A 14,649-nucleotide genomic window follows, 5' to 3' on the forward strand; every position below is an offset into this window, starting at 1 on the left:
AGGCTGACGCATTTCCGGGCCCGCCCCCTCGCCGTGGCGTGCTTCCCGCCCCTCCCCGCGGGCGCCGCGGCTCGCGACGCAGTTGCCATGGCAGCGGCCACGGAGCCAGGATAGGGGTTTCAGAGATCGCCGAGGCGCGCCACGGGCAGTTCCACGAGCCAGCCAGACACAGAGGCCGAAGCCGCGACGCTGGAGGCAGGTGAGATGTCCTACGGCACCTGACCTCGCAGGCCTGACCCCTCCTTACTCCACAGCCAATTCTTCGCCCCCTCCGACCCCGCAGTCCACGGGCCCCGCTCCCGCCCGTTGGCCTCTCACTTAGGAGAGCCCCTCTCCCCTCAGGCCTGCGAACTCAAAGCCCCACCTCCCTACTCCCTTGCAGCTCCCTCTTTCACTCCAGGCCCACCTCCTCCAAGGACCCCTTCCAAAACAGCGCCCTTAATTCCCACTGGTCCTTTCTCCCTTGGCCCTGCTTTTCTAAGTTCCACCTGCAGCCTTCCCTAGCCCCGCCCGCAAGCCCAACCGGACCCTCTCAAGACTGGGCTGCTTCCTTAGGCTCCACCCCTCACTCCCAGAGGTGCGGCTGCAGACCACGCCCCTCGCGTCCCAGAGGCGTGTCTCGAATTCTGCGGGCTTCTCTCCCTCTCCTGGGATCCCCTCCTCTCTCGCCCCTCCCGGGCCCCCTTCCCCCTTCCTCCCTGCCCCACACACATCGTAGCTGGTTTATGTCATTGTTATTATTAATGTGGAATGATAGCTGGGATGTATTGGACATTTACCATGAGCCAGACCCTGTGCCAAACACTTCACGTATTACATCATTTATTCCCTGTAGCAATCTACAGATAAGGACAGTGAAGTTCGGCGTTGGTGGAGTGCGAATCCAAACACCGGCCAGTCTTACTCCACTATTAGTGCAATCGTTTGTTCTCACTCGGTCCCTTCAGTGTCCCCAGGAATCCAGGCAATTAACCACCTCAGGTCAGAGACTGACAACTGCCATGTAGTTGGTTTTAGAGTTTCCAAAGTGTGTTCACGGTGGTGACTTCGCATCTCAGTGGGCACATTGGCTGGGAGGTAGAAATAATCTTTATCAGTGGGGTAGAGTACTAGTTCTCAGAGAGGCTTGAGTGTTGAATGGGAGTGGAGGAAAGGCTTCTGCCCTTCCCTGGGAGTCAAAAGTCCACCTTGAACCTCAGGGAACTGAGGAGAAGCACAGTTAGCCACTGCTGCTCCCTAAGGGCAGTGTTAGCGAAATTAGTGCTGTCACTTGTTTGGTCACAGGAACAGTGCAGGGCTGACAGCTTTAGGCTGCGGGTTCCACTCAAGATCCGGGAATTACAGAGAAAGCCCATGTCAGATGCTCCTTCACTTGACACACACCTAAGTGCTTCAAAACCATACCTATATCTGCATAACCTCAATTTTCAGAAGAAAGGACATAAGGTAACCTTGGATAGTCTTGATACTCTGGCATTCACTGATACTTATCTGAACCAGAAGCTAATGGGAGTTGATAGCCCAAGACGGCAGCTGCAGTTGTTTGAAAGTGAAGAGATCAGTGTTTCTTGGTGCCTTCACAAGCAAGCTTATGAGTTTAAGGTGCTTTGCCACCCGAATACGCTTGCTCCCAGGTTGGGGCTTCTTGATTGCTTTATTTATTTACATCATGCTCATTCCAAGAAGGAAACCCAGAATGTTTTAGTCTATTGTTTTCCTTTGTTTCTGTCTCCCTCCTTGGGGACATAAAATCTCTTGGGCAGCAGTATCTCATGAGAGGTAGTTGCCAAGGCAGTATATGGGATGTGGGCATGTGTGTGTTTGTGTGTGTGAGTGTGGGGTGGACATACATCACTTCCCATCATGTGGGCGGAGCTGACACACCCAAGCTTACACCTTGCAGAGACTTTCAGACATAGTTGGTGGTTCCTGGAGGACAGGGCTCCATGTGCCCTGCTGTGTCCCTCGTCTTGACACAGTGCCTGGCACATACCATGTTTTCTTGAAAATAAGACAGGGTCTTATATTTATTTTTCCTCAAGAAGACACCCTAGGGCTTATTTTCAGGGGATTTTTTTTTAAGTACGGTACCACAATCTACATTTATTCAAATATGGTTAAGTCATCTTCTCCTGGAACATCATCATAACTCTCCAAACCCGGAATTCCATCCTGAATTTCTTACAACTCTATTTCCTTTAGAACCATTGGCCCCAGTCTCTCATGCTGAGCAATAGAGCTCTCATGGGGCAGATGAGAAGGGCTGCTAAGGGCTGCTCCTCTTCTTTACAGCTCCGGGACAGTGACGAAATGCATGGGTTGTGCAGATAAGCTGGGTAGCCATGCCCATCACTAGGTCTTATTTTCAGGGTAGGGCTTACATTGCACAAATGCTTAGAAATCCTGCTAGGGCTTATTTTATGGGTAGGTCTTATTTTCCGGGAAACATGGTAGTTGATAATGAGTCCTCATTTGCTGAATGAGCACATAGCATCTGACCCTCTCCACCTGTACTGTTCAATACAGTAGCCACCAGCCCATATGGCTTTCAAGCACTTGAATGGTATCTGGTCCAAACAGAGATGTGCTGTGTCAAATAGACATTGGATTTTGAGACATAATACCAAAAATAAGAATGTAAAAAAATCTCTTTAATAATTTTATCTTGAGTTCATATTGAAATGATAATATTTGAGGTATATTGGGTTAAATAAAATATGTTATTAAAATTAATTTGCCTATTTTTAAATTTGTTAATTTATTTTTAATGTGTAGGGAAGAAAAAGTAATATCTTTTCCTCACTTATTGCTAGGTTCATGGCTGAGATGCCCATAGCAAGAAAGATTTATAAGAGAAAAGTATACAAATTTATTTAATAAATTTTTCCCTAACATGGGAGCCTTCAGAAATGAAGACTCAAAGAAATGGGGTGATCTATGTATTTTTGTAGACAATTGTACAGAAGTATGATTGGAAGACAGAAGGGCATGATCTTAGTAATAAAGTGGGGGAGAATTTAGCAAAACCCATTTGTTCAGATTCTTCTAGATGTCCCTTTGTGACATTCCTTCTCAACTAGGTACAGAGCAGGACACCTGTCACAGAGGAGAAGGGAAAGAGAAGGTCAGAGAGGGACCTTTCTAGTGGCCTGTTTCAGGGAAATGGATGAGGGGAAGGTGATTGTAGTCTTCCTGCTTCTGCAGTTTTCTCAGTTTCCAAGGTGCTATATTTTGGGGTAGCATTTCCTGTAACCCATCAGTATCTAATAGAATATCTAAAGTCCCATATGTGGCTTGCCTTATATTTCTTTTGGACACTGCTGCTCTAGAAACAGCATGGCCTGAAGATAGAACAGAGATGTTGGACTGAGAGTCCCAGCTCCCTGAACGACCTTGGGCTAGTCCCCTAAGTTTCCAGAGCCTCAGTTTCCTCTTCTGTATAAAGGAGGAAGATTTTTGGAAGTGGCACACAGTAGGTTTAATTAGAGCTAGCACAATTTTTTAAAGAATATTTTTAGAGACAGTCTCGCTCTATCACCCAGGCTGTAATGCAGTGGCATGATCACAGATCACTGCAGCCTCGAACTCCTGGGCTCAAGTGATCCTCCCACCTTAGCCTCCTGAGTAGCTGGGACTACAGGTGCATGCCACCACACCAGCTAATTTTTCTTATTTTTTGAAGAGATTGGGTTTTGTTTGGGCTGGGCATGGTGGCTCATGCCTGTAATCCTAGGACACTGGGAGGCTGAGGCGGGCGGATTGCTCAAGCTTGGGAGTTTGAAACCAGCGTGAGCAAGAGTGAGACCCCATCTCTACTAAAAATAGAAAGAAATTAATTGGCCAACTAAAATATATAGAAGAAGTTAGCCGGGCATGGTGGCGCATGCCTGTAGTCCCAGCTACTGGGGAGGCTGAGGCAGGAGGATCGCCTGAGCCTAGGAGTTTGAGGTTGCTATGAGTTAGGCTGATGCCATGGCACTCTATCCTGGGCAACAGAGTGAGAGACTCTGTCTCAAAAGAGAGAGAGAGAGAGAGAGAGAGATGAGGTCTCACTTTGTTGCCAGGCTGGTCTTGAACTCCTGGCCTCAAACAATCAATCCTCCTGCCTCAGCCTCCCAAAGTGCTGGGATTATAGGCATGATCTATCTGCCAGAACTAGCACTATTGAAGCATGCCCTTAGTCCTTCATTTGCCAGTGAGCATCTACAATGGGCTAGTCCCCAGGCCGGCCACACTGGACACACCACAGTGACTAAGGTGGCCTGGAGAGGAGGCTGTAGGGCAGAGAGCAATCAGAGCTGAGATGGGGGAGCCCAGAGGGCTTATCTAACCCAGCCTGGAGGGTGCTCAGGGAAGCGTTTCTGGAGAAGGTGATATCCTGGAACCCTGAAGGGTGAAAGGAGTTAGCCAGGTGGTGGGAATTGGACGGGGAAGCATGATGCGGCAGAGGGGCAGGTGGGCAAGGATTCAGAGACAAGTGCCTGGTGCGCGAGCTGCTGCTCATAGCTGCTGGTGGTAGGAGTGGAGAGTATGGGAGGGGGCTGGAGAGGGAAGGGTAGGGGTTGTGGCCAGAGGTGGCCTTTCTCCCACAGGTCACAGGGAGTCCTGAGGCATTGTTGGCCAGTGTGATGTGGTCAGATAGAGTTTGGCCCAGATCTCTGGAGCTGAAGTTGATCAGATCAGAGCAGGCAGACCTGTGGCCCAGCTGGAACCTGCTGCAGTGGTCTAGGCATGAGATGACAGTGGCCTGGTGTGGCCCAACACTCCACCACACTGTAGCTGTAATTCTTTTTCAGTTGTCTGTGCCCATGTTCAAGGGTTTGCCCTGGGAGGGAAGGATGCACATTCTTATTCACAGCTGTCCTCTCAGCCTTTAGCAGGGGCCTGGCACACACAGGCTCTGAGGAGGGACTCGTGAGATGATGGGCTCAGCAGTTGGGGTACGGGGAAGAGTGGGTGACAGGGAGGCTGGCAAGGCTGCCCAGAATCGGGTCCTGAAAGGCCTTGTCACCTGAGACTGGAGAACAGACTTATCCCCATGGTCTGCAGTGGACTTTCAGCCTAGGAGCCACCAGGAAAATTAGGGTTTTAGGGGGTTCCTCCAATAGCAGCTCATGGCTTTGGCTAGCAGGACCCCTCTCTCCTACCCCAGGAGCTGTGAGGATGGCACACCTGCTAGGCAGCCAGGCCTGCATGGACAGCCTGCGCCGGGACCTCACTGACCTGCAGGGCGCCATCGTAGATGTGTTCTCCCGTGCTGGGCCCGTGCGCTTCCCCTCCTGGAAGTTCCCTGACCGCGTGGCCTGTGACCTCGACATGGTGGCCCTGCTAGAGCACTATGACCATGTGCCAGGTGACCCCGAGTTCACGCAGCTGTCCCACGCCGTTCTGCTGGAGCTGGTCATTGACAGGTGAGGGCCTTGCCATGCTGGTCATCTCAGGATGCTGGCACCGCCCCTTAAATCAGTAGCAACTGTAGAAGCCCACCCCTTCCTCCAGGGGTGGTGACGACATTGGGAACAACATTCACCACTGGCTAAGTACCTGACAGGGACCAGACCAGCTCAGGAACCTCCAAGCGATCTCGCCTTTGGTTGTGCTGTGTGCTAGGCTGTGCTGTCCTGTCTGCCGCAGGGAGTCGCTGGCCTGTTGGTCTCTGTGGCACCACAGCTCTGGCTGCTGTCTCCCAGCCGCTCCCAGCTGCTCCCTCAGGGCTTCTGTGTGTTGGAGACACTATAGCTGCTTCTCAGAGTTTCCATCCCAGGCTCTTTTCCCCTGCAGCCCCACCACTTCCGTGCTATCATTAAGGTTAATGTGGTCATCAGCCTTCTCCTTCCTGGGGACCGCCAGCCCAGGCTCCCTGTGCTCTAAAACCTTAAACACTAATAAAGCCATTGGGGCCAGGCAGGCAGCAGACATGTGAGGGGGACCCTAGCAGTTGCAGGATAACCTGCCTGGCACAGAGAAGCCAGGGTTACCACCCTGAGGCCTAAAGGAGCCCTCGATATGAAAGCACCATTAGTAACCTATGAAGGACTGGACGTGTGTGAGCGCAGAACACACCTTCCTTCCTCTGCGGCTTTGCACCACGCACCATGCTGTCCCTCTGCTAGGAATGCCCTGACCCCCATTCCTGGTCTGGCCAAGCCCCACTCCACCATCAAGGCCCAGCTTACTGCCCTCTTCTCTTTGACGCTGTTATTGACATGTCCCCCCCCCCCCCCGCCTGACCCCACTGCCCACCTCTGACTGAGTCAGAGCCTCTGGGCTCCTGTGTGTATAAGTAACTGCTGGCAGAGGCTGCTGGGTCTGAGACCCAGACCAGCCTGGGAAGCCTGGAGGTCAAGGCCATGGTCTCCAGCCCATGGCGTAGCCTTTAGAGGAGCTCAGTTCATGGACGGGATCGTGGCTAAGGACACAGGCGGCACAGCAGTCTCCCACCACAAGGGTGGAGCTGTCTGGGCAGACAGATGGCTCTGTTGAGGCCATGATCTGTCCTATTTCCAGACGCTTTCCCATTCTCTAGTGCCAGTTGTCCCCATTCACAGAGGAGGACACCTTGGCCAGAAAGGGGCAGGCCCTAGAGGTGGTTGGCACCTCCTCCCCCAGGCCTTCTCTACCCAAGACCCCACTTATCTTTCTAACGCCCTTGTTCCTTAAAATTAGCACCTGACTCTAATTTTGAACTTGGAGGTTAGGACAGAGACCTAGCTGTACTTTACCTCAAGTCTCCATTGTCACAGAAGCAGCTCGCCCTGTGGGAGAAGCCCCGGCCTAGGATCAGGAGACTGCACACACACCCCTGCTCTGCCCTACTCACCCTGTGGCTGTGGGCAGGCTCCTCCCCTCTCGAGGTCTCAGCTCTGTCATCTGAAAAGGCTCTGTGCCACTTGGCATAGGCAGCTATTCACCCAGAACTTTCCAAGGATTCAGGATACAACTGAAGCAAGGCCAGGCCTGGCTTCCCAGAGCTTTCTAGTCCAGTGGGGAAACAACCAGGCAGAAGTGCTGCCACCCAGGAGGACCACAGAGGCCCCTGAACTGAACTTGGGACCAGGGAGGACTTCCTGGAGGGAGTGACCCCTGGGTTGGGTTTGAAGCTAGCCTAACAGCATGTGCTGAGACTCTTCAAGGCCCTAATGCCTGGCCCGGTTCCCCAGCGCCAGTAGTGGCCAGTTGTGTAGTGTCAGGGAGCATGTTGGCACAAGCCGAGGTCCCAGCAACCCTGGCATCTCTGCCTATAGGCTCCTGCTGCTACTTCAGAGCTGTGCAAGCTACTTGGAGACCCTTGGCTCAGAGCAGATGATGCCTTCCGCCCAGGCAGTGGGGCCCTGCATGTCCGTGGGGCTCACAGTGCGACGCTTCTGGAACAGCCTTTTGAGGCTGGGCATGCTCTACCAGCAGGCGGCCCCCCAGGTAGGTTGGACTCCCCCTCCCCCAACTGTGATCACCCTCACACCCTGCGCAGCTCCAGCTTCCTGGGGTACCACGTGTGTGCTGCATCCTTCACTGGTTCCCCGCTGCCCCCCCAGTCAAGGCCCACACAGGACACCAGTTAAGAACTCAGGTCTTGGGGGCCGTGTCTGGGCTCCCTGGCTCTGCCATTTGTGCTGTAGGACTTTGGAGAAATCCTCCCTGCTCTGAACCTCAGTTTTTTTCATCTGTACAATGAGGGAACATGAGCCTTATTTGTTAGGGCTTCTCCCTTAATCCTCACAACCACCCAGTGGGGAACGACCACCATCACCATGTCGAGGAGGGAACTAAAAGTGAGAGTGGTTATAGTGACATGAGAGCAGGCAAGTCCACTAAGCAAGAGCCCAGTAACCGGCAGCTGTCACTGTCACCATTACCCTCCTGATGATATCATGTATGTAATCACATCAAGCCCGGGGTGGGGGTGGGGGGTGGGGGCAGCAGAGCAAGGCCTGGCTTGGTAAGGCGAGTCAGTAGAAAGAGGGAGATGGTTCTCTCCCAGTCACTTGGTGTCAGATAACATCTGAGGGTCTGCGCCTCAGGCAAGGCTATCACAGAACATTCCCAGAGAACCGGTCAGTCCCAGGCCCATCTCCCTTACCTGCCTTCTTTTCTTTTCTTCTTCTTCTTTTTATTTTAGTGTATTATGGGGGTACAAATGTTAAGGTTATGTGTATTGCCCATGCCCCCCCTCTTTTCTTTTCCTGACCACAGCAAAGGGAAAACCAAGGGGAAACCCCCACCTCCAAGCCCACAGCCAAGGGCAAGCCAGCCAGGAGCCCTGAACGTATGACTACCAAGTTCATCAAGGCCCCCTCCCCAATGCCAAGATTGCCCCAGACCTGCCAAGAGCTGGAGACCATCCCTGTCAGACTCTCCCTGCAGTGTCCAGCCACAGCCGAGAACACCACAAGTGTCCACTGCCAGACCATTGAGACGGCCCTGGTGCCCTGTGACGCATGCACCAGCGTCCAGGGTAGCCTGCAGGAGGTGGGCAAGGTGGTCATCAGCCTATGTCAGAGCCAGAACTTGCCCTCGTCCTTAGGCCAGTTCCAGCAGCTGGTGCAGGACAGCATGGGGCTCAGGCCGCTACCGGCTGCCACCGTGGGCCACTGGGCAGCAGAGCAGAGCAAGGACCTGGCACGCCTCAGTAAGCACGTGGGGGCCCTCTCTCAGCTTGTCGGGCCCCTCAGGGCCCAGCTGGAGGAGGCCGAGGGGCAGAAGGCCAGCCTGAGGAAGGAGGCGGGCAGGCTGGAGCAGGCGCTGCAGCGGGAGCAGGGAACAAGGCAGCGGCAGGCGGAGGAGGCCAAGCAGCGCCTGGCCGAATGGGAGCACGACAAGCAGCATCTGCTCACAGGTCTGTGCCCCAGGGGCCAGACGCCCAGTGCCAAGGGCTCTGCCACAGCTGTTGCATGGGTGTTCCTGGGACAGGGTTTCGAATGCAAGCAGTCTGCATGGAAGAAACCCAGGTTGGGGCATGGGCAAGAAACAGGGAAGGGGAGGTAGCAAAGAAGGGTGTGTTTATCCAGCAGTGACAGTGACATCCTGAGCAGCCGGAGCCCTGTCCCACTGGGAAATGCCAGGAGATGCCTCTGACCTGTCCCATCAGGAGGGGTGGGGGCTGGGCTATGTGTCTACTCACTCTCCTGGTCATGGAGGGTTACTTGCCGGGAGTTAATTCCCCGGCACCTCCAGCCAAGCGCAGCAGCCCCTGTGGCCTTGCCAAAAGCTGTCTGAGATGCCGCTGCTGGCACTGGAGGTCGGCCAGTGCCTGCTGATGCAGGCCGTGAGGGATTCGGGCAAGTCACTGCCCTTTCTCACCCTCGCTGTTGCCTCCATGGAGGGCACTGAGGCCCAGAGGTGCAGACAGGTAGCAGCCAGCCAGTGAGGAGCAGAGTAGACGGGGCCCAGACCCCCTGGTCCTCCCCAGAGCTCCTGTAACCCCAGGCGCCTCTGCACTGCGATGGCTGCCTCCACGCTGCAGGGTGCGCTGGGCATGAAGGCCACCGGCCCGGCCCAAGGGGCCTCTGAAGGGCCTCTCTCTCGGCTGCCATAGAAACCGGTGACCTAAAGACAAAGGTGGCCACCCTGGAAAGGAAACTGAAGCAGCAGCAGGAGTCCACACAGGCTGTGGGTAAGAAGCCCCATCTCAAGCTGTGCCACAGCTGGACAGGCACCCTCCATTGCTGTCCCCTGAGCTTCCAGGACAAAGATAAAGTGTGGGCCTGACCGTCCACCCTGTTGGGCGATGACCGACCTGGGGTGCCACCTCCCACCCAGAGAGCACCTTCTGTTTTACAAACCCACTTCGGGTGAGGGGTCCAGAGTCCCATTTTGTGGCTGAGGACACTGATGCCAGATGTGATGTGACCCCCCTCCTCCCATCCCAGCTGGGTCAGAGGTGGTGCAGGGACTTGCACCCAGGGCTCCCCTGCCCCACCCCGCCTACACCTGCTCAACCCTGCAGAGGCGAAGGCCCAGCAGCTGCAGGAGGAAGGTGAGCGCAGGGCGGCGGCTGAGAGGCAAGTACAGCAGCTGGAGGAGCAGGTGCAGCTGCTGGCGGGGCGGCTGGAGGGGGCCAGCCAGCAGATCTGCTGGGCCAGCACGGAGCTGGACAAGGAGAAGGCCCGCGTCGACAGCATGGTCCGCCACCAGGAGGTGAGGCCGGGGTCCTGGCCAGGCCCTGGGCGCCCACGATGTGGGCTGCGGGAAGAGGGCTCCACTGGCAGGGATTGGGGGGCTCATGTACGTATCTATGTACAGAGAGTCTGCTCTGAGCCAGGACTTGGGGAACAGTGACCCAAGGACAAGTACTGCCCAAGAGGCCTCACTCTGGAGGATTTCCCACCAGGCAAGGATGAGCAGATATAGGAATCCAGAATGGCTTCTGGGAGGAGGTGGCCTTTGAGCAGGACGCCAGTGGCTGGTGATCAGTCCATCAGCCAGGGGCAGGACAGGGAGCACAGAGGGTGAGCCAGGGTGCAGCTGTACTCCGGGCAGTGGGGTCTCACAGAAGTCCCCAGGGGTGCGGCTGAGGGAACAGGTGACAGGTCACCCAGTGAAAGGGGCAGGTCTGGCTGGGCTTACCGCACAGGCTCAGTAGGGAGCCAGGAGCCCAGTTGAGAGTCCTGAGGGTCAGGCATGGGCCCTGGATAGGGAATCCTTTCTGCCTCAGAGGGTGCTTTTCTCAGTGCCTTGCAAATAGTCACAGCCACCAGGTATGGGGTGTCTGCTGTGACCCAGGCACTGGGCTTCAGGCTCTGTAGTCCTCTTATTCTCACTCCCTGCCACAAGGGTAGGAGATGGATACTGTTGTCATCCCCATTTTAAGGATGTGGAATCTGAAGCTTGGTGAGGTTAAGGAAATGGCCCGAGGCCGCACGGCTAGCGAGAGATGGAGCCCAGACTCAGAGCAGACCAGCCTAGGCTCTTCCTGCTTTATGCTCTGTGGGTGTCGGGAAATGTGGGTTTCAGTGACACGGGCTAATGTGTGACACTGGGCACCTAAGGTTTCTGAGAAAAGCCTGGTTCCTAGAGTTCCACTCCAAGTGGGGACTGTGACTGGGAAGAAGTAGGGTGAGGCCCAGAGTCAGCCAAGTGCTTTCCAAGGCACATGTGCCACCAGGCTGCCCCTTGCGCTCTGCTGTGCCAGCCTCGCCTATGCACAGACACAGCCTAGGGCAGCGGCCGGGAGGGTAGCAGATACTGGAGCCTCTTTAGTCCCATGTGGCTGGGCCTGGCCCCGTGGGCCTAATGGCCTCCCTGCCCGTCCATTCCCACTTAGTCCCTGCAGGCCAAGCAGCGAGCCCTGCTACAGCAGCTGGACAGCCTGGACCAGGAGCGCGAGGAGCTGCAGGGCAGCCTGGACGAGGCCGAGGCCCAGAGGGCCTGTGTGGAGGAGCAGCTGCAGAGCCTGAGGGGCGAGAGGGAGCAGGGGCAGTGCCAGCTCCAGGCCCAGCAGGTGAGGATGGTTCTTCCCTTTCACCAGAGGGGCCTCCAGCCACCAGAGTGCCTGCAGACCTGTCTCATGTCTAGGGGTTGGGAACAGTGTCCCCAGGGGAGCCGGGAACATGTGGCTCAGGAGCCAGGCCTGAGCCTCCCCCTGCCCCAGGAGCTGCTGCAGAGCCTGCAGCGGGAGAAGCAAGGCCTGGAGCAGGTGACCACAGACCTGCGGCTGACCATCTTGGAGCTGGAGCGGCAGCTGGTGGAGCTGAGGGAGCGGGAGCGGCTGCTGGTGGCCTTCCCAGACCTGCACAGGCCCAGCGAGGCCCAGATCCAAAGTAGGGGACCAGGGATGGTGCCAAAGGCATGCCAGGGCCCGGGGCGGGCAGCTGAGGCTCACATGGGTGGGACACTAGGGTTGCAGTTCCCCAGCTTGCAGCAGGAGAGGAGACAGCACCACCCAGGTGCTTTGTGTGTTATCCTCTCCCTGCGTAGACAGGGATGTGGAAGCCTGGAGGTGATGTGACTGCCCCCAGTCACAAGAGCCAAATGCAGAGCCAGAGTGGCTGTCTCTGTAGCCCATGCTCTTCACCACGTCACATGCCCTTGCTCCACTTCCCTATGCCCCTCTTCCTGGTGTCTCCCCAAACCACGCTGTGGGGCTGGTTCCAAGGACACAGCCCACAGTTGTCTGGTGTCCTGGACCCCATGGCACAGGAGTGCTAGGTCTCTGTCTTGGCACAGGATTGGATGTCAGGCAACCTGGGTTCTCCCAGCCCTCTAGCCCTGTAAAGCTCTGGGGGGAGTCCACTCGCAGAGCATCCGGAGGAGCTGCTCAGTGCAGCTGCTCGTGATAAGTCATCCCTCCTGGGCACTAAGTGCCAAGCCTTGCATCCCCCTCAACCTCCCTGCGAGGTGGTCAGCAGCCCCTTTTGACAAACCAGGAAACTGAGAAGCAGAGCTGGCAGCAGCTTTCCCAGGGTCACGCAGCCAGAAGGAAATGTCCGTCCCACAGCCGTGGGGAAGGGCAGCCTCCTGAATGCCCGTGACTCACACCCCGAGCCACTGTCCTGTGTGGTTTTGGACAGCTCACTTTTTCTCTCTGGCCTGCCAAAAACAGGCGGCCTTGGAAAAGACCCTCTTATTAGCTTATTAGCTAAGTCCTCTGCAAGCTCTAGGGCCCACCCAGCTCTCAAGGTTTTTAATACTGTGGTCACCTTCCCAGCTGGCGGGGGGACAGGGAAGGGGGAACAAGGCCTCAGGAGCAGGAAGACAAGACAGGAGGCCCAGTTCTCTGCCCAGCTCACCTGTGCCTGCCAGGCCACCCACCCACGCTGGTGTGCCTGCCCTCTGTGCTCCCGTCCTACTGGGCACAATAGGCAGACCTGGTGGGGTGTGGGGGCCCAGATAGCCTGTCCCTGCAGACTCTGGCAACGTCACGGACGACATGGAGAGGCAAGTGCAGGCCAACGACATCCGCATCCGGGTCCTGCAGGAGGAGAACGGGCGGCTCCAGTCAATGCTGTCTAAGATCCGGGAGGTGGCCCAGCAGGGGGGCCTCAAGGTGGGCCTGAGAGGGTGAGCCCTTGGGGACTTGGAGGAAGCCCCTACCCATCCGAGGTCTTTAGACTGTCCTATGGGAATGTGTTGAAAACCCACCTCATCACCCGTGGCTTTAGGCTGTGCTTTTGTGAAACATCTTCCACGTTTCAAGGCCTAAGGATGGTACAGATCCAGTGCCTTCTAGCTCCAAAGCCCCTTACAGCCCTTCATACCTGTATTTCACATGCAGCCAGAGCCTTGTTGAAAAGCAGCCTTCCCACATTTATTGCCTGCCCGAGAGTCTGCAGCTGAGGATGGGCCCTGGAGGGCTTCTTACACCCTGCCCCTTAGGAAAGCGACTGTTGTTATGGGTTTGGGCCCTCCCTCCCCATCCCCAGCTATGACATCCTCTCTGTACAGTGGGGAGGAGCCTCCTGGGCCCATCTGAGCTTGGCTTTCTGTGCAGTTGATCCCGCAGGACCAGCTCTGGTCCCCTCTCAGCAAGGGAACTCAGGGAGCAGCACCCCCGGTGCAGGCTCAGAGAGTGTCCCCAGGGTGAGTGAGGCTCTGCCAGAGGTGGGGAAGATGGCTGGGTGGAGTGGTCCCCCTCGCTCACAGGGGATCTTGGATCTGGTCCTCCCTCAGGCCCCTGAGCAAGGGGCACCCTCCTGGCAGCAGGACAGGCAGTGCGAGCAAGACCTTGCCAGGCCAGCCCCGAGAGGACACACTTCCGCAGCCTTGCAGCCAGCCCAGCAAGCCCTCCCTGGAGGATGTGACCCACTCAGCCATCTGTGCCCAGAACCCCATCCGGGCCTTGGCCAGGCTAAGGAGGAGATTGTCACCAGGCCGGAGCCAGGCCAGATCTGCACACCAGCCCCAGAAGCGGCCCACGTAGCCTGCAGCAAGGCTGGGGCTGGATGGCAGGCGGCTGGCCACCCACCCACTGTAATAAAGCCCCGCCACGTACCCACAGCAATCTTGGCCTCACAGCGTGGCTCAGTCGGGGGAACAGCCCTTCCTATCCTGTCCTGGGCAGGGGCCACTGAGTCCCCAGCCATGCAGGTCATTGGCCAGCAGAGTCCTGGCACTATGAGCCCTCAGTAAATGGGAACTTCCTGCCTCCTTCCTGGCAGACTTATGGAAGAGGAGAGCACACCAAGGGCAGAAAGAAGCTTCTAGTGCAGGGGCCAGGTGAAGGGCAATCTTTCCCCACAGCAAGGGCCAAGGGGTAAACCTGGACTCAGTGGCACCAAAGGAAAGGAGGATCAGGGTGGAGGTGTGTGGGGAAGGGCCAGTGAGGACACCTGAGACGAGCAAGGAGTCAGAGGCTGGGACTCTGGCTCTGGGCTCACAGGCAGGCAGAGGGCAGCAATGCCCTTAGCCTCCCACCCTGGCTCTGAACCTGCTGCTGGGGACATGAAGGGCCCAAGATTGTCAGGCCCCCTTTCCCTAAATGCACTCCTTGCATTAGGAAATGGTGAGAGTCACAAAGGGTTTCTCTAAATCCTGGAGGTGAGAGCCCCAGAGGCCACTCAAGGCAGGGCAAGGCCTTGCACAACCAGACAGCTGGATGCCCCAGCCAGTTCTGGCTTGACCAGGCCTGTCCTCTGGGGCCCACCCAACCCAGGATGCCACATGGCTGGGCACTGATACTGCCAGCGACACCAGGCACACAGCTATCAAGTTTTG

The 14,649-nt window shown here is 56.4% G+C and overlaps 1 protein-coding gene across 4 annotated transcripts; it reads left to right on the forward strand.

The window, feature by feature from the left end:
- The first annotated feature begins 40 nt into the window (after positions 1–40).
- Positions 41–13,936, forward strand: CCDC157 (coiled-coil domain containing 157). 4 transcript variants are annotated; one of them, XM_075996697.1, is made up of 12 exons: positions 41–199; positions 836–981; positions 5,153–5,411; positions 7,245–7,416; positions 8,191–8,626; positions 9,533–9,610; positions 9,944–10,134; positions 11,261–11,437; positions 11,588–11,756; positions 12,843–12,982; positions 13,427–13,515; positions 13,606–13,936. In XM_075996697.1, exons 3-12 carry the CDS (start codon positions 5,164–5,166, stop codon positions 13,853–13,855), a joined length of 1,950 nt encoding a protein of 649 aa, XP_075852812.1. In that variant the 5' UTR covers positions 41–199; positions 836–981; positions 5,153–5,163; the 3' UTR covers positions 13,856–13,936. The 4 variants fall into 4 exon arrangements, with proteins under 4 accessions (XP_075852812.1, XP_075852813.1, XP_075852811.1 ...); XM_012763899.3 differs by having other exon boundaries at positions 42–199; positions 8,191–8,833; XM_075996698.1 differs by lacking the exon at positions 11,588–11,756 and having other exon boundaries at positions 8,191–8,833; positions 12,914–12,982.
- The last annotated feature ends 713 nt before the right edge of the window (positions 13,937–14,649 follow it).

This window comes from Microcebus murinus, chromosome 22 (genome assembly GCF_040939455.1).
Source record: "Microcebus murinus isolate Inina chromosome 22, M.murinus_Inina_mat1.0, whole genome shotgun sequence".
Classification (NCBI taxonomy): Eukaryota; Metazoa; Chordata; class Mammalia; order Primates; family Cheirogaleidae; genus Microcebus; species Microcebus murinus.

Bases quoted from the DNA above. Each gene is read 5' to 3' on its own strand.
- CCDC157 (XM_075996696.1), top strand. From the start codon at position 5,164: ATGGCACACCTGCTAGGCAGCCAGGCCTGCATGGACAGCCTGCGCCGG. The intron at 7,417-8,190 runs GTAGGTTGGACT...TCCTGACCACAG, and splicing joins ACCAGCAGGCGGCCCCCCAG to CAAAGGGAAAACCAAGGGGA. The intron at 12,983-13,426 runs GTGGGCCTGAGA...CTTTCTGTGCAG, and splicing joins CCCAGCAGGGGGGCCTCAAG to TTGATCCCGCAGGACCAGCT.